Source organism: Euprymna scolopes, chromosome 27 (assembly GCF_053919585.1).
Source record: "Euprymna scolopes isolate OS-2025 chromosome 27, ASM5391958v1, whole genome shotgun sequence".
NCBI classification, from domain to species: Eukaryota; Metazoa; Mollusca; class Cephalopoda; order Sepiida; family Sepiolidae; genus Euprymna; species Euprymna scolopes.
The window spans coordinates 91,451,362-91,475,638 of record NC_136508.1 but is presented as its reverse complement, the minus strand read 5'-3'; the positions used below and the strand labels follow the sequence as shown (position 1 = coordinate 91,475,638).

The following is a 24,277-nucleotide window of genomic DNA, read 5'->3' as shown; positions in this document are numbered from 1 at the left end:
GAAAAAAGCCATTGGTTTCTGTTGTTTAAAGTTAGCAGAACAAAAGGAGAAAAAGAAAGGGAAAAACAGATCAAACGAACAGAGGTCTTACCGCGTGTGTGTTGGGTGAGGTTGGGCAAAAGAGAGAGAGAGAGAGAGAGAGAGAGAGAAATCAATATGGCACCCATAGTTTTAAAAGGTGTGCTCTGCTGGAAGTCACGTGAAATCACGTGAAATTACGCAAGAGACATATATAAAAGGAGTTGACAGGTTAGGACGGCGAGAGGCAAACAGACGAAGGTTGGTGGCGGTGGTGATCTCAAACCCGGCGGTTGTCGGCTTGCAAAGACGAATTCTTTTTTTTTTCTTTAATTTTGTTGTCCTGAACTAGGAACACTTCAAGCTATTTCGGCAATGGCTACCGGCCTGAACAACATGATAAAGCCGTTCATTGGCGAAGGCGATGTAGTGGCTTGGTTAAAGAAAGTCGACTTAGTGGCAAAGCTTCAAAAGATAGGCGGCGTTGCCACAGTGATACCGTTGTTCCTGAAGGGTGATGCACTGGCCCTATATTTGGAGCTGAGTTCCCGTAAACAGGAGGATACTGAGACAATCATAGCCAGATTCGCGGATTGAGGCGTACAACAACTTAAAAGAGAAGAGGTGGACGGGAGAATGTATGCAAATAAAGTCAAAAGATTGGTGGAACTGGCAGGAATTCGGAGACAAGTCGCGAATCACGTAGCAAAGATGGCATTCGTAACCGTTATTAAATAAAAATATCAAAAAAAGAAAACCTCGACGGTTATTTTTTTATGTAACAAAGTTGATAACATTAATAAGACAAAATGTAGTCTTTACGCGACTATTAAGAGAATCGGTTTTGTTTTCATGTCATAATTTGCGACGCTAAAACCAACGATGTTTTCATTAGATGAAAACATTTGAAAAAGAAAGTTTCACAACTTTTTCCTACATTTTCTTCGACTCCTTTTTGTTTTGATTAAAAAGGAAAGTACAATTGATTTCAAGAAATTTTTAGTAAAACAAGGATGAAAGTATAAAAACAACTGAACAAATTTTGTGTTTAAATTTCTCATGTAAAAATATATTTCATCTATATATATATAAGCGAAAATGTGTGTATGTATGTTCGCTTTTTGTGTATGCCCAAGAAAGGCGTTTTTTTTTTTACTGAACAAATTTGTATTTAAATTTCTCATGTAAAAATATATTTCATCTATATATATAAAAGCGGAAATGTTTATATGTATGTTCGTTTTTTGTATACGTCCAAAAAAGGCGTTTTTTTACTGAACAAATTTTGTGTTTAAATTTCTTATGTAAAAAAAATATTTCATCTATATATATAAAAGCGAAAATGTGTGTATGTATGTCCGCTTTTTGTGTATGTCCAAGAAAGGCTTTTTTTCAGAGAAGCGCTCGGTCGGCTCACAACTTATTAAAACTTTTTATATCACTTTTTATATCACGTATATATCATAATATATCCCAGTTAACAACGAATCTCGCCTGTCTATTTAATTTATCAACTTCGGGAAGATAAATATTCAACAGTTTTCGCTCGGCGCATGTGGATTAGGCTTTTTCCTATAATAAAAGCGACACTAATTCTGGCGGTATTTTTCCGTTCTCGATCGCCGGAAATGTCTGGAAACAATCAGCTTTGATCAATGTGGAAATATTTTCCTTATATCAGACAATTGCTATTCAAATTGGACAATGGGAGCTGGTTCTCCCCCAACATCTTGGGAAAATAAAAATAAAAATCCCGCAGTCAAAGTTGACCTCATTAAGACATTAAAACGTGCAGCTGCAAATTCTAAGTAATTATGTAAATTCAAGCGTGTTTCCGTTAGTATGTCGCGGTGGCCTAGTAGTTAACGTCGCATGTTTTTCTTTCACACTTTAATTTCCAACTTTGCCTCAAGGGTTCCGATTACCTACCAAAACTTTTTTTTATTTTACCCCCCCCCCCCGGAGTTTTGATTTACCTCCAAATACCCGGGCAACGCCGGGTACCCCCGCTAGTATAAAATAAATCGCAATTTTGTTTAATAAAAATTACAATTCCTTAACAATTTAGTCGCATTTTGATTTTTTTGAATTGTTAAAAACGAGTTAATTAATATTGGTGTTAATTAATATTGGTGTTAATTAATATTTGTTACAGTAAAGATATTTGTGTTAATTAATATTATAAGCTTTGTTACAGTAAAAGAAAAAGTCGCCCTGTTGGAATTTTTTGTACCAATAATAGTGCACCACCCTGTTTACATTTATTGATAGGAGTATTCCATAAGTATTACATCTCCAGCATCCTCGATGTTTCTGACACCTATACTCAACTTTGTTTGTTTGGCTATATGTATATAGCTATACAAACGTTTAAAACTGTGATTGCCTTGCAGAATTTGTGCAGAATTTGTGTTTCAGTTTTATTTCATTCCACCAAGTTGAAGAACTTATCAAAGCATAGGGTTGATTGGATTCGTCCCGCTTGTAGCACCGGTGTTGATCTCACTGGGCTCTTGTGGTTACGAGGGAGCTGAGATATTTTGGTGTTCGCAGAGATCCTATAAGGATGAGGAGGTTGGATGGTAGGTGAACTTCTCAAGCCTTAATACTCTTTTATATGCAAATAGTTAATTATCTGGCGGAATGTTCTCGATTCAAACTTCTGTTGCAACCTTGCATCTGATCATTAGTTTTAAATTTATGAATCTGGTTAGGTACTCCTCTGTTCAAACATAAAACATGAAGGTTTTCATGTGAATCTTTATGGAGTGATCTTGTTTGAATTTTTCTGCTTTTTTGTTCTGATATGTGTTTCATGGAGTTGTTTTGACGTGCATTGTGTGGTATATGTGTATAAAAAATTGTATTGTAAATTTCACAGGTGTAATCCAACTGTACGTTGACTGCCATTTCCTGTTGAGAATGTTGGAATTTTTTGTACCAATAATAGTGCATTACCCTGTTTTCATTTATTATTTATATTCTGGTTCTTATATTTGATTTTTTTTGTATTTCGCATCATTTATGATTCTTAGTTTCGTATATTTTGGGTTTGTACGAAGCTCCCTTTAATTTGAAGAAAAGGGAAATGCTAGCTCCTTGGTGACATCACGGGCCCAGCGCGAGTTTCAGTCTCTTTTTTATTCCAGCGACGTGGAGAGTGAATGCAGGTTCATTGCCCGGCGCAGACAATGAATTTTGGAACCTCCTTCAAGGAAGAAGACCTGGCAAGAATACCCCGGACATGCGAGGAGGCATACTTCTGAAAACTATCTACGTGGCTACGGTTTTGCACGTATTTGGAAAGAGTGTAATTTTTTTTTTTTTAAATCTTATTTTACGTGACAAGAAATTTTGAAACCCGGCAAAAATACCCCGGACATGCGACGCGGCATGCTTCTGAAAACTATCTGCGTGGCTACTGTTTGCACGTAAATGGAAGGCGAGAAATTTTTAAAAGGACTTTAAACGAGAAAAAAAAAGAAAAAGGCACGTGACTGGCTTTCAATTTGTGAGTTCGTTCCTGAGATTTATTGCATGTGAGAGTGTGATTAGGAACTAATATTTTGAATCATGATATTGTGTTCGTTCATGGATGCGACATTTTAATATAAAAACCAGTGTTATTTTTTTCATTATATGTTACTTTGGCGTTTTTTATTAAAAAGTGTGTTTATTAAAATCACAATTTCTTTTACAACTATCGTTGCATTTTCCTTCATTTTCGGAAAAAATCTTACCGTAGCATTTACTTATTAATTTAAAAAATTAGTAAAAAACAAACGTAGTCGTAAAAATTCCATTTCTTTTGTAATGTTAAATGTATGTTAGCTTAAAGACTAACTTTTTTTAATAGAACCTTAGCATAATATTTACTTTTTTAATAAAAATGTATTTAAAAAAAATAAACTAGAAAAAGTTGCCGCAACTTTCTTTTTCAATTGTTTTCATCTCATGAAAATACCATTGGTTTTAGCGTCGTAAATTGTGATATGAAAACAGAAACGATTCTCTTATTAGTCGCAATAAAGACTACGTTTTTTATTATTAAGGTTATCAACTTTGTTACATAAAAAAAAAACAATAGAAAAAAATTAAAAAAAACGCCGCAGCTTTCTTTTTTTAATGTTTTAACTTAGTAAAAATATCGTTGGTTTCAGCATCCTAAATAAATTATTTCTCTATGACTATCGTCGCATTTTCATTTTTTGTAATGTAGTCGAAAAAAACAGAAAAACTTATACAATGACCTTGTATAAAAATGCGCCAAATAAATAGCATTTGAAACTACTTAAAAAACAAACAAACAAACAAACAAAATGTCAGGTAGGTGGAAAAGTTACTTTTATTTTTATGGTAACGTTTATTTATTGTATATCTGATTTTTACCTTTAATCGCGTGTTGGCTTCACTGCTAAATCTCTGAATACTTTTAATTAAAAAAAAGAAGGTTTTCATATTTCAGATTTTCGTCTGCTACCGAATTAAATCGCAACGTTAAAAGTGTGCGTATTAAAAAACAAGGCCGATAGCCATTAGTCGCGTGCTCTCGTGTAATGAATGAATGCGTGAATGTAGAATTGACATAAAATTCTTAAAGATAAACTAAAATGACCGAAAAATGGGCTGAAATGACTTAAATAAATAAAAATTTCAGGAAAAACTAATGGACGGTTATCCATCAATCATCCTGACTAACAGACAGACTGACCATTGAAAACATAGATCCCTCTCTGATAAATCGGGGGAGGGGCAAAAATATTACTCCATATCCCTTGCTTAAAAAAATGTAAATGTGTTACAGACCGACCGATGGAGTGACTTGCATGCGACTAAAAATGCCTTAGCATGGAAGGGTTTCCCCTTCGATTGCCAAGGAAAAGTTACAAATGTAAGTGCAACATCTGTTAAAAACAGATACTGCACATTGATCTTAGCTATGTGGCAAGGGAAAAGTTACAAACATAAGTACAGCATGTAGTAAGAACAGATACTACACTTTGAGATATTAAATCTGAAAAAAATGAACATGAACAAAAAAACTTAGGCACAAGGCCAACTCAAAATAATTCATTTGTGTCGAGGGCGGGGGAAGAAAAAATACAAAAGTGGTTACAAACCCCTGTTTTTATATGAATTTTGGAGGGGGGGTTACTGACATAAAACTTAATGATTTTATAATGTACACATAGAAAGAAAAGAAAAACAAAAATAAAAAATAAAATAATAATAATAAAATAAAAACAAAAACAGACATATTATTTTTAATTTTATCGTTAAGATTGTGTAGAAATGACTTGACTGCAGTTTTACAGCCCCATACACGAGCCGCCACTGTTCATTACAGTAATTAGGTTGGTTTCTCGAGCTGTGCAGATGCAGCTGGTAGCGACACGCATAATATCTCGAAATTCCATTCCTTTATACAGGCTGTCAGCAAGTCTCACTTCTAGATTTGTTGCTGACTATAGTACTCGAGCATTGTCTGACAAATGGCCATTGCTCATTTTTTTTATTCAATCTTCACCCCAAACAAGGCAAGTGCCACTTTGAAGTAGGGGGCTACTATCGGGGGCATAATTTGCGGGTGTATTATGAAGGGAGATGGGCAGAAAGATGTTTGTTCACATTACACTTGAACTTTTGCATATCAGTACAGTTGGGAAAGCAGTATCCCGGAAGGGAGTTCCAAAGATTTACAGTTCTGGGGGAGAAATCTCTACTGTAAAGGGGTGGAACTTAGTTTCTTGTCGGGTTTGTCGGGCGTAGTCATGTCGAGGAGGTACAAGTGCTTGCAGTTGTCAGAACATTCACTATTAAAGTATTTGTAGAACAGTCAGAGGGATGCAACACTTCGTCGATGGGACAGCGACTGAAACCTAGATGGCAGTTCAGGACCTATCAGGTTGGCGACTCTGTTTTGAACCCTGTCCAAGAGTGAGAAAGCTGATCACCTTGTGATATTGGTAGACATCACCCTCAATTCTCGAACTTAAACTGAAAAACTATTGCTCAAAATAACAAGATACTTCCAAAAGACTGATTTTGAAGCCGCCAGAAATCACATCCGAGATGTCCGATTGAGTAATACCTTTTTTCTTTCAACTAAACCGTTTGCAAATGAGGCCATAAATGGGTCAGTTCCGAGGGCACTTTGATTTCCTCAGTACTATTCCATTTTTATTCGGATATGTTTGCGGAGCCGCACCTTTCAATCGTAGTAGACAAACTCGCTACAACTTAATTATTTTGCACAGCTCACACTGTTATCGGACATTTAAATATTGTCTAGTTTCAATTTCCAACCTTTGAGGACATGCTAGGAGTTAGCTTCTCCACTGTAACATGAAAGAAGAAAAAAAGAAGCTATTTGTATTTTATGAAGAAGATAATTTTAGTGTTCAAAAATCTGTTCAATTTAATTTGAATAAATAGAAAAATAGAAATGTTTAATAAAATCAACATTGCACTTGTCTGGTCTTTTCAACCTCTTAAGGTAGCTCATGCTGTTTATGTGTGCACTTTTGTGTCCAGAACTAAAATCTTCTGAAATCAAACAATTGAAGGTCACTGATCAATCACATCTGCCACTGACATAACGAAATAACCATTAAAACTAAAATTCTTATAAATAATTGTTTTGCTTGAATAAATATAAAATATAAAATATAAAGTGAATCTAACCTTTTTTACTCACGTTCATCCTTAAAATCGCAAATGGACGTAAAGGGCTACTATTTGGGACCATGCCTAGGAAAGATTAGCAAGATGTTGGTTTACATTACATTTAAACTTCTGCATACCAGTACAGTCAGGAAAGCAAGTAGCGGGAAGGGAATTTCAAAGTCTAGCTCATACGAAAGGGAGATACCGATACACGAGGCGTAAACGACGCGACTTTCTCCAGTCATGCGAGAGAATGCGATGGCTTTCTTCCATCATGCGAAGGATATATGGATGTGCCGAATGCACGATGTGATATCTTATCCCTCACGAAAGAGACAGATATATGAAGTGCGAGTAAGAAAAGAGAACACATGAAATCGCTATTCGAAGTGTTTCCCCACCGAAGGAAACATCTTGGATTAACTGCGTCGTTGTCGAGTTGTGAAACACACCAGCAAAAGAAACAAAAAAAAGGGAAAAACAAAAGAAACCTGTAAGTGCAAAGACTTTGACTACCCCAGCCAGGACTTTCGATCAGTTCAATACGCGTAGATATACTTCAGATTCCATAACTTTGAATACATTTCTTTTTCTTTCATTAAACTCTTCTTTTTTTCTTTTTAAATAAATCTATTTTTGATCGTTTGGAAAAGTGTTTGTTATTTCGTTATTTTCTCGCATTTTTTATTGTGTTCGTCCTTGCGTTTCTGCCCACTTGTTTAATTTTTATTTATTTATTTTTTTTGCTATGTCACATATGCGATAAAGAGAAAAATACTTGGGTTTTTGCTTTTCCGTAAATTCCCTTACCCCCCCCCCTTTGCGCAACGTGCTACAAAGGTAAACGATATTTGTTTTATCATTAAGTTTCTTATCATACCCCAACTTTTAGCGCACATGTAACACACCTTACCTGAGAATTCTTCTTTTAACCTCCTCGGCCTGGCATTTACTTGACATATGAACTGAAACAAATGCATTGAAGGCCTTACGAAGGCTGCTGCAAAGAAGTGGGTTCCCTCTATCGAGCTAGAAAACTACTCACAACTGAGAGTATCCTGTAACTATACAAGATTCCACATGCATGGAGTATTATTGCCACATCTGGGCTGGTGCATCTACCACTAGTCTCTCCCTCTTGGATAAGGTCCAAAAAAGAGTTTTCAGTCTAAAAGCCTATGACAGAGTCGTACACTCATCCATGTAAGAATCAGGCTACCATGACGATAGCATGCATTCACCTCCTTGTGGAAGTCTCTATACCCAAAAGAGAGGTAAACAATCTATTATGCCCTTAACTTTGGTGCAGTGTTTTCTTTTCTTTTATTTTATTACAAGGGAAAAAGTTTTATGTATAGAAAAAAAGTTTTATTTATAGGCTCCATATTTTGACAAGCTTCTGGGTTTGACCTTTACTGTTGATCTGAAATGGAACACGTTGCCAAGGACGCTGGGAAAATGATGGGATCCTTCTACCGCTCCAGAAGATATCTCACTACTGATGCAATTCTCTATCTGTAAAAAAGCCAAGTACGTCAAAGGATGGAGTATTCTGCCACATCTGGGCAGGAGCTGCTAAAAACAGCATATCCTGCCATGACAGAGTACAAAATATACTTCGTGGTTTAGTGGGAGATGCGCTTTTCTCTTCCCTGCAGCCTCTCTCCCACAGAAGAGACGTTGCGAGCATGTCTGTTTTATCGTTATTTCCATGGCAAGTGCTCGTCTGAGCTCCAATCTCTCGTGCCCCCTTCGCCAATCTTTCACGAGAAACATCCGTCTGGTTGAAACTACTGTCAATAATTTTCCTCACTCTTTATCTGTGCCTAAATCCAAACGTAGATTCCATGAGCAGAGCTTCTTTCTCAAAAGTGCACAACTGTGGAACTCTCTTCCATTTGCCTATTTCCCACCTGACTACAACTTGGATGTCTTCAAGTCCAACATAAACAAATTCCTGACAAACCGCCCTCTTAAGTAAGACACTCTATCAAATCTCCAATACTAATGATTACTACAATACTATCTCATTGATTACTGTACACGCAACAACCCTTATGATTGAGTGGCCTCCGGGCCTTGATAAATTGTGACCTCCATGTAAAAAAAAAGAAACAGTTTTATTTGTAGAAAAAAGTTTTATTTATAGAAAAAAGTTTTATTTATAGAAAAAAAACGTTTATTTATAGAACATGTTTTATTTATAGAAAAATAATTATTTATTAAAGCAAACCAAAGTTTCATTTATAAAAACAAAATCTTAATTATAGAAACAATTTTCATTCATATAAAAAAATTTTTAATTATATAAAAAGTTTTATTTCATTTTTTTGGTGCATCTCGTCTTGAACTTTCATCAAAATCTGAAACAAATTAAAAAAAATAGACATTATTAGGAGAAATGAGTTTCCTTTGAAAAAAAAATTATTATTTAGAAAAAAGTCAATAAAAACCAAAATGATAAATATTAAGTTCAATGACTCAAAACATTATTTGAATGTGTTTGCTCATATAAAAAACAAAAGGATTAAATGCAGGATAGAACGATAAAATTATCACCCTAGAAAAGATGACATGATTCCATTTCTGTTTGATGAAAACGGGTTTTCTTTTTTTGTTGCAGACCAACTACTAGTTGGCCGTTTGTGTACAAATCCCAAGAGTGATAGTAGCCTAGTATCATGTCTGAAACTGGTCAATTAGATCGGAGATGTGCCGTTTTACAACTTATACTCTCTACCGATCAAAGTTATGACAACAGGACCATCGCCAGCACCCTCACAATGCATTGCTTGATTGCCTCGATTAACAGGGACGTGTCCAGGTTTATGAAAACAAAGTTACGGCCACGGTTATGGTCTTTGGTGTGGTTTCAAGTGAGGGCAACATCATGCCCCTTCACATCTTCGACGTTGGCTTAAAGGTCAACACCAAAGTGTACCTAGGTATGCTGAAGAGTGTGCGGATCCCCTGGTGCAATCAAGGCCGCTGGCAGACCATAGGTGTTTCAGCAGGACTCAGCGCCGACCCACATGTTCAAAGAGACCCAGGCTTGGCTTCAGAAAGAGTGCTTCGATTTTGTACCCTTCTCTCACCGTCCCCCTCCTCTCCCGACCTGAACCCGCTGGACTACTTCATTTGGTCATATGTCGAGAACATCACCAACATGACCTCCCACAACACCAAAGCCAGCCTGATCGTCGCCATCTGCCGAGTAGTTGCCAACCTCCTGCCGGTGTTTGTGGAAAAGGCATGCCCCAGTTCCGGATCCACATCAAGGCTATGATTGAGGCTAAAAGTGGATACATAGAATAGATGTCAGTTCTACTACATAACCGAGTTACTTGAGTTGATTTATTCAATAAAAAAATTAAAATAAATCTGTAGTATTGTTTTCTTTTATTGTTCAACTTGGGCCAATGTAAAATTTACAATATTAGAAACAAGAAAAAAAAATTCATTTTAAACCGACTTGAGACATTTTCCTGGTTGTTAGGAGTCTCTCTCTAAATGGCGCCCACTTTTCATACTTATTTCGACGACCTTGGCCTTCCTTGGAACTTAGGGAAAAATCCGCTTGTTTTCATTTCTATAACAATGGAAAACATTGGACAGTTTATTTTTTAGAAAAGATTCGAAAAGTCTTACGAACCGGATTTTTCTTTTATTGTTCTGCTTCCAATTTCATCTATCTATCTATCTATCTATCTATATATATATATATATATATATATATATAATATTATTAATAATAAATTCCACAGCCAAACAACGTCGCAGCCCACAAGAGCCATGACAGTCAACGAACCGGAAATCCAAGACTCGAGTTTCGCCCTCATTTGGGCTCATCAGTTACACACACATCCGAACTCAGGATTCGAAACCCGAGCCTCTTGCATGCAAGGCAACCACTCTACCAACTGAGCAAACGCCCTGCACACAAGAATTTCTATTAACCAACACAGATCAAGTAAACCGCGCCGAAATCCGACCGTGAAATGAATCTACTTCGTCTCAACAAGGGACGCGGTCATCCAACCAGCTAATAACCCCAAGTCAATGCCTCACAAGTAGGAGTTTTTAACACGAAAGGACGATGCCATCCAGCAATGCTAACCAAGCGAGAAACTTATGATAGGATTTTCAGAATGTGAGAGATTGTATATAATAAATTCCACAGCCAAACAACGTCGTAGCCCACAAGAGCCATGACAGTCAAAGAACCTTCGCATATTCGCAGAAAGGAGTCATTTTATTATCGTTAGTCAAGATTCAAAAGAGATTTAACAAAGTGTAATGTCACGTTAGCAAAATTCGTAACAAAAAGAAAACGAATTCTAAATTTGATAAACAAAAGAAACAATTTTCTTCCTAAATCGTGTTTCGCTTGCCATTAGGACAAAGATGATATAAAACGAGAAAGTCGCAAAATAATACTTCAAAGTAAAAAAAAAAAATCCAAAGTAAAAAAATTTAAAATACATTATTAGAATTTCTAAATGTGTCTGTCGAACTTCAAAGTAAAAAAAAAAAATCAAAAGTAAAAAAAAATAAAAATACATTATTAGAATTTCTAAATTTGTCTGTCGAACTTAAAAGTAAAAAAAATCCAAATTAAAAAAATAAAAATACATTATTAGAATTTCTAAATTTGTCTGTCGAACTTAAAAGTAAAAAAAAAATCCAAAGTAAAAAATAAAAATACATTATTAGAATTTCTAAATTTGTCTGTCGAACTTAAAAGTAAAAAAATCCAAAGTAAAAAAAATAAAATACATTATTAGAATTTCTAAATTTGTCTGTCAAACTTCAAAGTAAAAAAAAATCCAAAGTAAAAAAATAAAAATACATTATTAGAATTTCTAAATTTGTCTGTCGAACTTCAAAGTAAAAAAAAATCCAAAGTAAAAAAATAAAAATACATTATTAGAATTTCTAAATTTGTCTGTCGAACTTCAAAGTAAAAAAAAAATCCAAAGTAAAAAAATAAAAATACATTATTAGAATTTCTAAATTTGTCTGCCGAACTTCAAAGTAAAATAAAAATCCAATGTAATTTTTTTTAATACATTATTAGAATTTGCTAAATGTAACGAAGTAGAAAAATATTATTTGGATTCTTCGAAATACTGTTCTGTAATTATCACAACGTTTTGGTCGATGTAACCTCCGACCTACTTTTAGTGTATCTTGTCGAACTGTTAAACTTGGAATTTTGACAGAATTTCGAACCAAACCATTTATTTACTTCAGGGGATAGCATGCTCTCGTATCGTTAGGCATGAGGTAGAGGTCCTAAATAATTCGCGATTGTATTTTCGAACCTCTACAATGAGGATTGAACCTTGAACTTGCAACCTTCAAGAGAATGTCATTTTACAATTGATTTTTTAAATCATTATTTTGCTAATGCTTTTCTTCTGAACAGAAGAAGGCATTCTTTGAAAATCCGTTGAAAAAGGAATTTTCCAAATGTTCATTGTTTCCTTGTTGAATAACACATTTTTGTAAATTTTAATTTATAGGTTTTTAACTCATATTTGAATATATATATATATATATATATATATATATATATATATATATATATGCATACATATATATATATCTAATATTTTAAAGATTTTAAAGCAATAACAATTTCTTATGTACGATTTTTCATCGTAGATACAATAAATACATTTTTTATAAACAAACAATTTTACTAAGACACTTTCTCGGCATTCGGAGGCTTCCTTTCCCTTGTTATTTCGTCCTTGACCTTTCCATAGTTAATTCGCATAGTTAATGACGGACTCTATTCAGAAACAACATTTTGTCTACCTTTTAGATGCGTCTCAATGTCATCATTAGCATCCTCTTTTGATTCTGAAGCAAAGAAAAAATTGACATTATTTATAAATATTTATTTATGTATTTAGAAAATATATTGTTCTTTATCATTCGTAAAATATCAATAAGATAAATACATATATATATATATATACATATATATATATATATATATATATATATATACATATATATATATATATATATATATATATGTATATATATAAATGGGTTAAAAAATTCCAACGAAAGTAAGATGTATATTTAAATAAGCGGGTAGTCACCAACAGTGTGTATTTTTTAACATTATTTTATTATTCCGTGTCTTGGTTTTTTATTGAGAATTATGTTTAGATCATTGTCATAATGTTTTTAAATCATTGAAATCGTTTTTAACGCGTTTCAGGCGTTCTGTGAAGTGTCCTCTTCAGAAATTATTTTCAAATTTGTTGGAGATGTAAAAATAGCATTTTCGTAGTTCATTTGAAGTGTTTCCAAGAGGTGGAAACGTGTAAGTGTCTACTATTCATTAGAATGTTTACTTTTTATTACTCTTTTATTGGGCTTGTCGAGGCCGCCGACCTCGGCTGTGGTCACTCCTGTGTTGTGTTTATATCTCTCACTATCTCTTTCTGCTTGTGTTTTTTCTTTTCCTTTAGAGTAGTGTGTGTGTGTGTATGTGTGTGTGCTTGCGCGTGTGCGTGTGTGTTTTCTTTTATTGGTTAAGAAATGTGTGTACTGTTTTATAGTATTATGAGGTTATTTGTTTCCCTAGGAAGGTGACTGTGATCCAAGGTCGCTACTAATGTATATATATATATATATATATATATATATATATATATATATATATATATATATATATATATATATATATATAGTGTGACGGGCCTACGAAAAAGAAAAGGTAAACAAACCCGTCAAGACGACACGTTGACAAGAGAGAGAGAGAGAGAGAGAGAGAGAGAGAGAGAGAGAGAGAGAGAGAGAGAGAGAGAACGTAGAGAACGAATATTAGCAGAAGAGGTGCAAGGGAGATAACTAAAGCGGAAACAGAAGAAAAAAAAGGAGAACAAAAAAAACAGTTAGTTGCCGGGAAGATTGAAAATGGGATAGACATAGCGCACCACGTGGGAATTAAAAAAAAAGATGAATCACCATTCTAATCCATCAAGATAAAAAAGAAAAGTAAGAAAAGAAAGATGAGTACGACCTGGAAAACCTAAGGTAAATACAGGCATTTTATTTTAACGCGGAAGGCGATAACGACAAATATGAAAAAAGGAATTTTTCATAGCGGGGGTTTTAATTACGTAAAAAAGAGAGAGAAAACAACCAATATGATTCTCGGAAGAGATCCAAAAAGTTTCGCAGATATGTCCTCGTTTCTATGTGGGTGCACTATGAACAAAAAATATTTAAAAAAAAATGATTGATTATTATTTCCACATCAGTATATTGAATTGACATTTTAAAATATAAAAAAAAAATGATTGATTATTATTTCCACATCAGTATATTGAATTGACATTTTAAAATATAAAAAAAAATGATTGATTATTATTTCCACATCAGTATATTGAATTGACATTTTAAAATATAAAAAAAAATGATTGATTATTATTTCCACATCAGTATATTGAATTGACATTTTAAAATATAAAAAAAAATGATTGATTATTATTTCCACATCAGTATATTGAATTGACATTTTAAAATATAAAAAAAAATGATTGATTATTATTTCCACATCAGTATATTGAATTGACATTTTAAAATATAAAAAAAAAATGATTGATTATTATTTCAACATCAGTATATTGAATTGACATTTTAAAATATAAAAAAAATGATTGATTATTATTTCCACATCAGTATATTGAATTGACATTTTAAAATATAAAAAAAAATGATTGATTATTATTTCCACATCAGTATATTGAATTGACATTTTAAAATATAAAAAAAAAATGATTGATTATTATTTCCACATCAGTATATTGAATTGACATTTTAAAATATAAAAAAAAATGATTGATTATTATTTCCACATCAGTATATTGAATTGACATTTTAAAATATTAAAAAAAATGATTGATTATTATTTCCACATCAGTATATTGAATTGACATTTTAAAATATAAAAAAAAAAATGATTGATTATTATTTCCACATCAGTATATTGAATTGACGTTTTAAAATATATAAAAAAAGAAAAGGAATCAAATTCCGAGTTAATGTGCGAATGATTAGTTATTATTTCAACAGATATATATTGAATTGACATTTTAAAATATAAAAAAAAAGAAAAGGAATCAAATTCCGAGTTAATGTGCGAATGATTGGTTATTATTTCAACAGATATATATTGAATTGACATTTTAAAATATAAAAAAAAAGAAAAGGAATCAAATTCCGAGTTAATGTGCGAATGATTGGTTATTATTTCAACAGATATATATTGAATTGACGTTTTAAAATATATAAAAAAAGAAAAGGAATCAAATTCCGAGTTAATGTGCGAATGATTAGTTATTATTTCAACAGATATATATTGAATTGGCATTTTAAAATATAAAAAAAAGAAAAGGAATCAAATTCCGAGTTAATGTGCGAATGATTGGTTATTATTTCAACAGATATATATTGAATTGACATTTTAAAATATAAAAAAAAAGAAAAGGAATCAAATTCCGAGTTAATGTGCGAATGATTGGTTATTATTTCAACAGATATATATTGAATTGACATTTTAAAATATAAAAAAAAAGAAAAGGAATCAAATTCCGAGTTAATGTGCGAATGATTGGTTATTATTTCAACAGATATATATTGAATTGACGTTTTAAAATATATAAAAAAAGAAAAGGAATCAAATTCCGAGTTAATGTGCGAATGATTAGTTATTATTTCAACAGATATATATTGAATTGGCATTTTAAAATATAAAAAAAAGAAAAGGAATCAAATTCCGAGTTAATGTGCGAATGATTGGTTATTATTTCAACAGATATATATTGAATTGACATTTTAAAATATAAAAAAAAAGAAAAGGAATCAAATTCCGAGTTAATGTGCGAATGATTGGTTATTATTTCAACAGATATATATTGAATTGACATTTTAAAATATAAAAAAAAAGAAAAGGAATCAAATTCCGAGTTAATGTGCGAATGATTGGTTATTATTTCAACAGATATATATTGAATTGACATTTTAAAATATAAAAAAAAAGAAAAGGAATCAAATTCCGAGTTAATGTGCGAATGATTGGTTATTATTTCAACAGATATATATTGAATTGACATTTTAAAATATAAAAAAAAAAGAAAAGGAATCAAATTCCGAGTTAATGTGCGAATGATTGGTTATTATTTCAACAGATATATATTGAATTGACATTTTAGAATATAAAAAAAAAGAAAAGGAATCAAATTCCGAGTTAATGTGCGAATGATTGGTTATTATTTCAACAGATATATATTGAATTGACATTTTAGAATATAAAAAAAAAGAAAAGGAATCAAATTCCGAGTTAATGTGCGAATGATTGGTTATTATTTCAACAGATATATATTGAATTGACATTTTAAAATATAAAAAAAAAAGAAAAGGAATCAAATTCCGAGTTAATGTGCGAATGATTGGTTATTATTTCAACAGATATATATTGAATTGACATTTTAAAATATAAAAAAAAAGAAAAGGAATCAAATTCCGAGTTAATGTGCGAATGATTGGTTATTATTTCAACAGATATATATTGAATTGACATTTTAGAATATAAAAAAAAAGAAAAGGAATCAAATTCCGAGTTAATGTGCGAATGATTGGTTATTATTTCAACAGATATATATTGAATTGACATTTTAGAATATAAAAAAAAAGAAAAGGAATCAAATTCCGAGTTAATGTGCGAATGATTGGTTATTATTTCAACAGATATATATTGAATTGACATTTTAAAATATAAAAAAAAAGAAAAGGAATCAAATTCCGAGTTAATGTGCGAATGATTGGTTATTATTTCAACAGATATATATTGAATTGACATTTTAGAATATAAAAAAAAAGGAAAGGAATCAAATTCCGAGTTAATGTGCGAATGATTGGTTATTATTTCAACAGATATATATTGAATTGACATTTTAAAATATAAAAAAAAAGAAAAGGAATCAAATTCCGAGTTAATGTGCGAATGATTGGTTATTATTTCAACAGATATATATTGAATTGACATCCATATATATATACTGAACAAATGTAACATTCCATTTTTTTTATTATAAAAAAAACAACCAAGAGAATCTCCCCCTCCAGATATTTCTGTATTTAGTAATAAAAGAAGAGTCGCGCGTTGTACACCCGTGATTTTTGGAATTGAAACATAATCCGCTGTTTGTATTTTTCCCCCTCTTTTTCTTCTCTTTGTTATTTGATGTATATAAAATATCACAATAGAACATTATCCCATCTAACCTCAGCGCGCTTTGGATTCTAGAAGGGAGAACCATAGCTTAGCGCATTCGCTGATCGGTCCTTCCCGAGTTCGTATGTAACAAGTATATGCATACCCAGCAGCGAATGTCACAATAGTCTTGGAAGATTTTAACCTTTAAAACTATATAAATAAACCTTATTAAATTTTTATATTTTTTATCATTCGTTAGAAAACTATTTAGTAAGTAAGTCATTGAATCACCTTCAATCAATGCATCAACTTACTCTCTCGAATTCATTATAGTACTAATGTTGATTTAAGGGATCATCAGTTGTTTACCATGGAACCCTGTTCCGGGAATTTAAAAACAATATATATAGGAACTGTGTGCCTCGCAACCCGATGCTGAAACACAAGGGACTCGGAGGTGTTTGGCCTCTAGATGTCCGGCATGCAGGTCCACCTATGTGTGGATACACTCTGATTTCCACGAACCAGCCCCTAGTTATGAATTAACTAGCAAGGATAGCTGGAACTCATCAGCCATGGTCGGTCATTCATCTAGGAGAAGGAAAACTCCAACCTGAAACCCACCAACCTCTTTGATATATGTGGATATGTATATGTACATGTATATGTATATGCATATGTATGTGTCTATGTATATGAATATGTAAACAAAATGAGCCTCTAGGATAGATGCACTTTCAGTCTTGGTTAAGATATGCGCCTAGGAGAAGGAAAACTGGTATAAAACCTGGCGTATATTGTTTATAAAACAGGCCTATTTAGGTATAGCTTTCTCTGGAAGGGGAAGGGGTGATAAAAGGAACCCTAAAAATTGCATACTCGTGACTTCACCTGGTAGAAGAATCCTTGTTATCCATTTTTTTTGCAGTACCAAATCGAAAGTAACAAATACAAATGAAACTTGTCTCTTGGAATGTTCGTACACTCCAAGACCACAAGACGGCCCTTTTTACTATGGTTCTACAAGAATATAACATATCGATTGCTGCTCTTAATGAAACTCGTTTGACAGGCTCTATACAATTTGAAGAAATCACCGGAAGTAATACATTTTTGTTAATGGTAGGAAGGGAGAAGAAAGTCGTATTTCTGGTGTGGGCTTTGCAATAAAAATCGAGCTTGCTAAAACCCCTTCCTTCACTTCCTACAACTATCTCTGACCTAATCATGACCCTTAAATCTACTCTAGAAAATGATGCTCCTATCACTCTTGAAAGTTGTTATGCACCGACTATGTCAAACGCTGATGAATTCAAACATAACTTCTACAATAAATTTCGCACTGTATTGCAAATGCTAGGCACAAAAAATAATAGTGCTTGAAAATTTTAATGCTCGTGTTGGGGCAGATTATGCTACTTGGAATGGTGTAATACATCATCGTGGCTTTGGCTGTATGAACTCTATTGGTTTTCGTTTTTTTCTCTTTGCCAGGAGTATGACCTTACCATTACTAATACACTTTTCAAGCAACCAAATCAGTGTAAAACTTCATGGATGCACCCACGATCAAAGGATTGGCACGATATATCATGTTGTCACAAGGCCATGAGACATAAGGGACTTCTTGCTCACTCGAAGCTTTCACTCCATCTGCTTTTTGTCTGACTACGCTCTTCTTCAAAGAAGTGTAAGATTCCGCCTGAAGGGAAACCAGCTCAAAAAACGCATAAATGTTTTACCTTTGAGAAACGTAGAAAATCGTAATGAACTTTCAAGTAAAACAGACTCATCTCTTGATTCAGTCTCCATTTCTGAGAACATTGAATCTTCGGGGAAAACTCTATGAGATGTCGTCCACAGCACATCACAGAAAGTTCTTGGTTTCCAAGTTCTTGTTTGACCACAATAAAGACGAGGTAAAAAGTGTTATTGATCAGATGCATGAGCAGATGCATAGAAAACATGAAAGATGCTGTGATCTGTTTCATAGCCTTTTGATGTCTCAAATGGTACAAAGCAAGGATATGTGCTCGCTCCAGTTCTATTTGCGCTGTATTTTTTGGTGACGCTTCAACATGCGTACAATGATTTCCATGTTGGTGTGAACTTAAAATTTCCTACCAGCGGCAGATTGTTTAACCATCAACGTTTTAAGGCAAAAAAATTGCTGAGAACCCAAATGATATATGACATGTTATTTGCTGATGATGCTGCATTGGTCACTTCCTCGTACTCTGAAGCGCAAGAACTTGTCAATAATTTTCTGGACCCAGCAAATCATTTGGACTCACGATAAGTATTAAGCAAACTGAAGTAGTTCATCAGCCGCCTCTTCTTCAAAAGCAAACAAATGGCGTAACAAAATTCTCCAATTCAGAGCCAAGGTTTTTTTTAAAGAGAGAGCCATTTATGTAACTGGGAACGTGTGAGGATCCGAGTTTTAATGGTGAAAAGAAAGAAACTTGCTCGAAGTCAGAAAATTAGAATCTAAACATCTTGAGTCAAATATCGTTATGGGGTGATGATGATACATCATATTTAGAGAGAAGATGGCCTCTTCAAGATACTGTGAATAGAGTTATGACAAAGTCATGGTGACAATCATTGGTGGCAGTCATAGCCACAGTATCCGATGTGGACTCTCTTACATGCTATTCTTTACTTGAATGCCTACTGGAGAGAACTTGAATGCCTACTAGACACTGTCCTCGAGTGTGTAAGGTCTCTCTGTACAGGGGTTTGTCAGGACTACCTGTCATGAGGACACTTCCCTACAAGTAACTAAATATTCCAAATAAAATAGTATTTGTTGCCAAAATAAGATGCCCTCGGTATAGATACTCTGAAGTGACATATGTGAGGAATTGTGCACCTCCAAGTCATGTTATTTATAGATACATCACTAACCTGGGTACTCCACCAGACTAGATGAATTGTTGTCCTGGAACCTATTAAGACCGGAGAAACAAAAAAGTTTTATTTATAGAGCCAAAAATTATTTAGAGAAAAATTATTTAGAGAACAGAGATAATAGGAAGCAAAGTTCTATAAAGAAATAGAAACAGATTTTTATTTAGAGAAACAAAAATTATTCATAGAAACAAGGTTTTATTTATAGAACCAAAGTTTCCTTGGAGAAAAAGGCTTATGTATAGATCCAAAATTTATTTACAATAAATAATTTATATTAATAGAAACCAAGTTTGTTTAATAGAAAAAGGTTTTATTAAAAAAGAAACAGTGTTTTATTCATACCTATTTGTAGCACTTCAAGATAAATCGGTTCCGTTGGTTCGTTTTCTAAAAAACAAGAATGAAAATTAACATTCTTTATGAGAAATTATTTATTAATAATTAATTAATAAAAAATATAAATTCAATGAATTTAAAATGAAAACAATGTTTTAAAATGTTTTGCTGATATCATTAAAAACATCATTAAATATATCATTAAAAACACCATTAATACCTCATTAAAAACGCCATTAAATACATCAAAATGTTTCAAAGCAACGACTATTTCATGTACAATTTTCAATCATAGAAATAAATGGAATGTTTTATAAACAAATAAAAAACATCGTTTGAGAAACATGCGGTAATATGCTCCAATCATTTTTCGAACAACCTTAGCAACAGATGTAAGTCGAATTGTTGTCCTGGATACTCCACCAGACTAGATGAATTATTGTCCTGTAACCCAGTAAGACCAAGCGACCACAAGAAAGGTATACGATAACATAACTAACTGGTCGATTTGGAAGAAGAAAAAATGTTTCTATTTCTTTACAAACTCAACATTTTCGAAGTAAATGAGAATTTACTGTCTAATGTCTCTCTGTACAGGGGTTTGTCAGGATCACCTGTCATAAATTGGTGTCCTGGAACCCACTAGGACCAAGAGACCACAAGAAAGGTATACTATAAGCTAATTAACTGGTCGATTTGGGAAAAGAAAAATTAATGTTCTCTATTTCTTTACAAACTCAACATTTTCGAAGTAAATTAGAATTTAATGGGACATTCGAATATCTATGCATCTCATATAGAGTTCAAGTGTCCCTTGATTTTTGAACAACTTCAACTAAAGTAAATACACTATTGTAAATATAAACCCGTGTTATCTTTATTATTATCGTTCATTCAAACTCACAATAGGTATGAATGTGTGTTCTCTATCTGAACATCAAACTTCCTGATCCTATCAAACCCCAGACTTCCGGGTAAGTTAGTTTTTAACTAGTTGAGTTTTTATTTATTTATTTATTTATTTATTTATTATTATTATTACTAGCAGGACTCGTGGAAATTCCACGGTAGTTAAAATCTTTTAAAACACATCAGTAAGAAATTCTTTACAAAAATGAACGTATGGAAGCAAGTAGAACAAAGAACTTTAGTTTAAACTTTTATTGAAGGTCAATGCGATCGTAACTGATGCTGTTGATATTGTTAGGAAGTGCTGGTGATGATTGAGGCGGTGACAGGGACGTCGATCAGCTGCTTGGAGTGAGAATAGTGGGCAGTCAGCAGGTTCTTGGGAGTCAGACTGTGAATTTAAAAAAACTGTGACATCGATTTTGTGAAAGTTCTGATGATCCCAAGTTGTTTAATATTTCAGGACATTTTGGATTACACGTGTGAGTAATGAATAGGTCACAGAAAACTGCCATTGCATCTTGATACAGCTGTTGTAGATTCCTAGGACTTCCTGTAGATGTAGATGGTAGAATAACTGGTATACCAGAATAACCATCTTCATTCCTTGCTAAATGATCCATTAAGCCAGAATATTGAGCAGCTCTTGGTTGACTTTGATAGTTTTTAATGAAGTTAAATAAGCAACCGTCAACTTTTACGTATGCAATAGACTTTTCTATTTATTTTAAATTTTATTCAATGAAGATTTGGAAATTCACAAATATTTTTTAAGTCGAATTATTGATATAAATTTCAATTAAATAAAATATACTGTAAATCTTTTTATAAGGAATAAATATTTATTTAAACCATAATTATTGAAACAAAGTATTTTACTGCATAAAAACCGGTTATGGGGAGAAGGGTTAACTATTTTGAACCTTCACCTAAATAGCGATTTAATAAAAAAAAATTTAATAGTCTCGTATCTTTTTTTAATAATTTGTTTTAAAATAAGGAAAACAAATCTTTGATACCGCTATTGTAAGAATCATGCTGAAAGCCATTCTTAATATGGTGAGGGGGGTTAACTATTCTGAAACTTCACCTAACAATGTAATAAAAATAATGGAAAAATTCTTTAGTTAAATAAAATATACTGAAAATCTTTAAATAGGAAATAAATATTTCTTTAAATAAATTAAATCGTAAGTAATGAAACAAAGTGTTATATTTCATATTAAAAAAAAATTGTTGTGTCCATTTTTTATAGTATTTAAATATGTATGCCCTGTCGGTGGGAATTAGAAGATGATGACTGCCTGTAAAAGAAGCAAAATAAAACGAACAAAACATAAGTAATAACTATGTAAACAATGTGAAGCTGCATAAATGTTACAAAATTACTCGATTCGGCATTAAATAACACGAAAAAGGATTGATATGCCGTAAAACAAAAACAAAACAGAACAAGACGTAAAATATGTTTTGACTCTGTGTTACTCAGTGTATTTGCGAATGGTGACTTTGGTGATTTATTTAATAAAGTCATTCTTGACTTTTGTAACATTTATTTCTAAACATATTTTTTGTTATGTAATGCTCACTCAAAAGTAAATAAAAATAAAAATAAAAAGATAAAGTGGCACAGTAAAAAAAAACGAAGGTACTTTATGTGTCTGGCAGTGTTCTCAAATAAATTTTGTGTCGGAATGTCTCTGATAAGTATGAATAATCAAAGTAATCCAATGAGAAAAGAAACAGGCAATTTTAACCAAAATTAACATCTTACACAGCCTAACATCAAAGGTGCATCTGAGAAGTTTTATTATCATATAAGCCGAAATGCACAACATATAAAATCAACAGTAGGTTCTTTGATATGACAGGAATGCGTTCGAAATGAACGTTTATGTTTAAAGCAAAATTTCACAATGAAACTTGACCTTTTAATTTTAAACTTGAATTCAAGCCATTATCACAGCACAACTAGAAATGCCAGGCATATAAAATCTATAATAGGTTCTTGGGTATGGCAGCGGCACGTTCAAAATTAATGTTTATGTTAAAAGCACAAATGAAGCAAAACATTTGAGTTTTGCTTTTTAAACTTTAATTCCAGCCATTGTATATAAAAATAATTTTATAAAATTAACAGTAGATTCTCTACAGTGCAATGTAGACTACAATACATTGTGGACTGAGTCACTGCCAGAGGCATGCGAAGGGTTCCCAATTAGAGCAGGCAACAAACCGATTTGATTAAAAAATAGGCTATTCCACGGATTTGGGTGACAATAAAAATATGGGAGTGTGAAACATTCGTTGGTCATCATTCAATCAGGAACAATGTCGGGTCGTCCTCCTAGTATATATATATATATATATAGGGTGGGCCAAAATAAGGGTCCTATCTTTAAAAATTCATAAATTCATGTAAGTTTTAAGAAGTATTTTTCGGCCAAAATTTATTTTGTTTATTTCAAAAAAATCTCGGAAGGGTCAGTCTACACACACATAAAGTTTGGTGAGTTTAACTTTTATTTTGTGGAAGTTATTCAAATTTAAAGATAGGACCCTTATTTTGGCCCACCCTATATATATATATATATATATATATATATATATGTGTGTGTGTGTGTGTGTGTGTGTGTGTGTGTGTGTGTGTGTGTGTGTGTGTGTGTGTGTGTGTGTGAAATTAAGTGAATAGAAAGTCAGGATTTATGTTTAAAAATGGCAAAAACAGGAGTTATTCCCCTCTGGTATTGATTCCAAGAATTGGGGATGTTGGCGCTGTTCAAGCGTTAACCCAAATCAACATAATCCAAACATCAACCAATTGGCCCTGTCAAAGCATCAGACATATTGCTGCTGTTCAATCATCAACCGAATTGCTGCTCTCTAAGCATAAGCTCAATTGGTGCTGCCTAAGCATCTACCCAAATGGCATTTCCCAAGTGTTGGCTCAATTGGTACTGCCCAAGTGTTGGCATAATTGGTGTTGCCTAAGTCCCTAGCATCAGCACATTTGGCACTCCCCAAATGTTTGCTCAAGTAGCACTGCCCAAGCGTCGACCCCATTTACTCTGCTTTAAACTCCTAAACCAGTATCAATACAAATGGTTTAAAACAAAACCGAAAAGTACGTGAAAATGCTTAAAGGTTACATCAGCTGAAACATTTAGAAAATAATAGTTTAAATAATCC

At 32.8% G+C, this 24,277-nt stretch overlaps 1 protein-coding gene across 10 annotated transcripts in view; it reads right to left on the bottom strand.

Annotated features, from left to right (window-relative positions):
- LOC145248981 (neural cell adhesion molecule 1-like) overlaps positions 1 to 24,277 on the bottom strand; it is a 142,386-nt gene that overhangs the window by 18,088 nt on the left and 100,021 nt on the right. For 5 of the 10 annotated variants that reach the window (XM_080110804.1, XM_080110810.1, XM_080110808.1 and 2 more), the window contains one exon: positions 20,186 to 20,230. In XM_080110804.1, the coding sequence (XP_079966930.1) occupies positions 20,186 to 20,230 (45 nt within the window). Of the gene's footprint in view, positions 1 to 8,802; positions 9,048 to 12,507; positions 12,553 to 19,837; positions 19,879 to 20,185; positions 20,231 to 24,277 lie in introns of those variants that run through there. The other 5 variants (XM_080110802.1, XM_080110803.1, XM_080110805.1 and 2 more) reach the window with 5 other exon arrangements.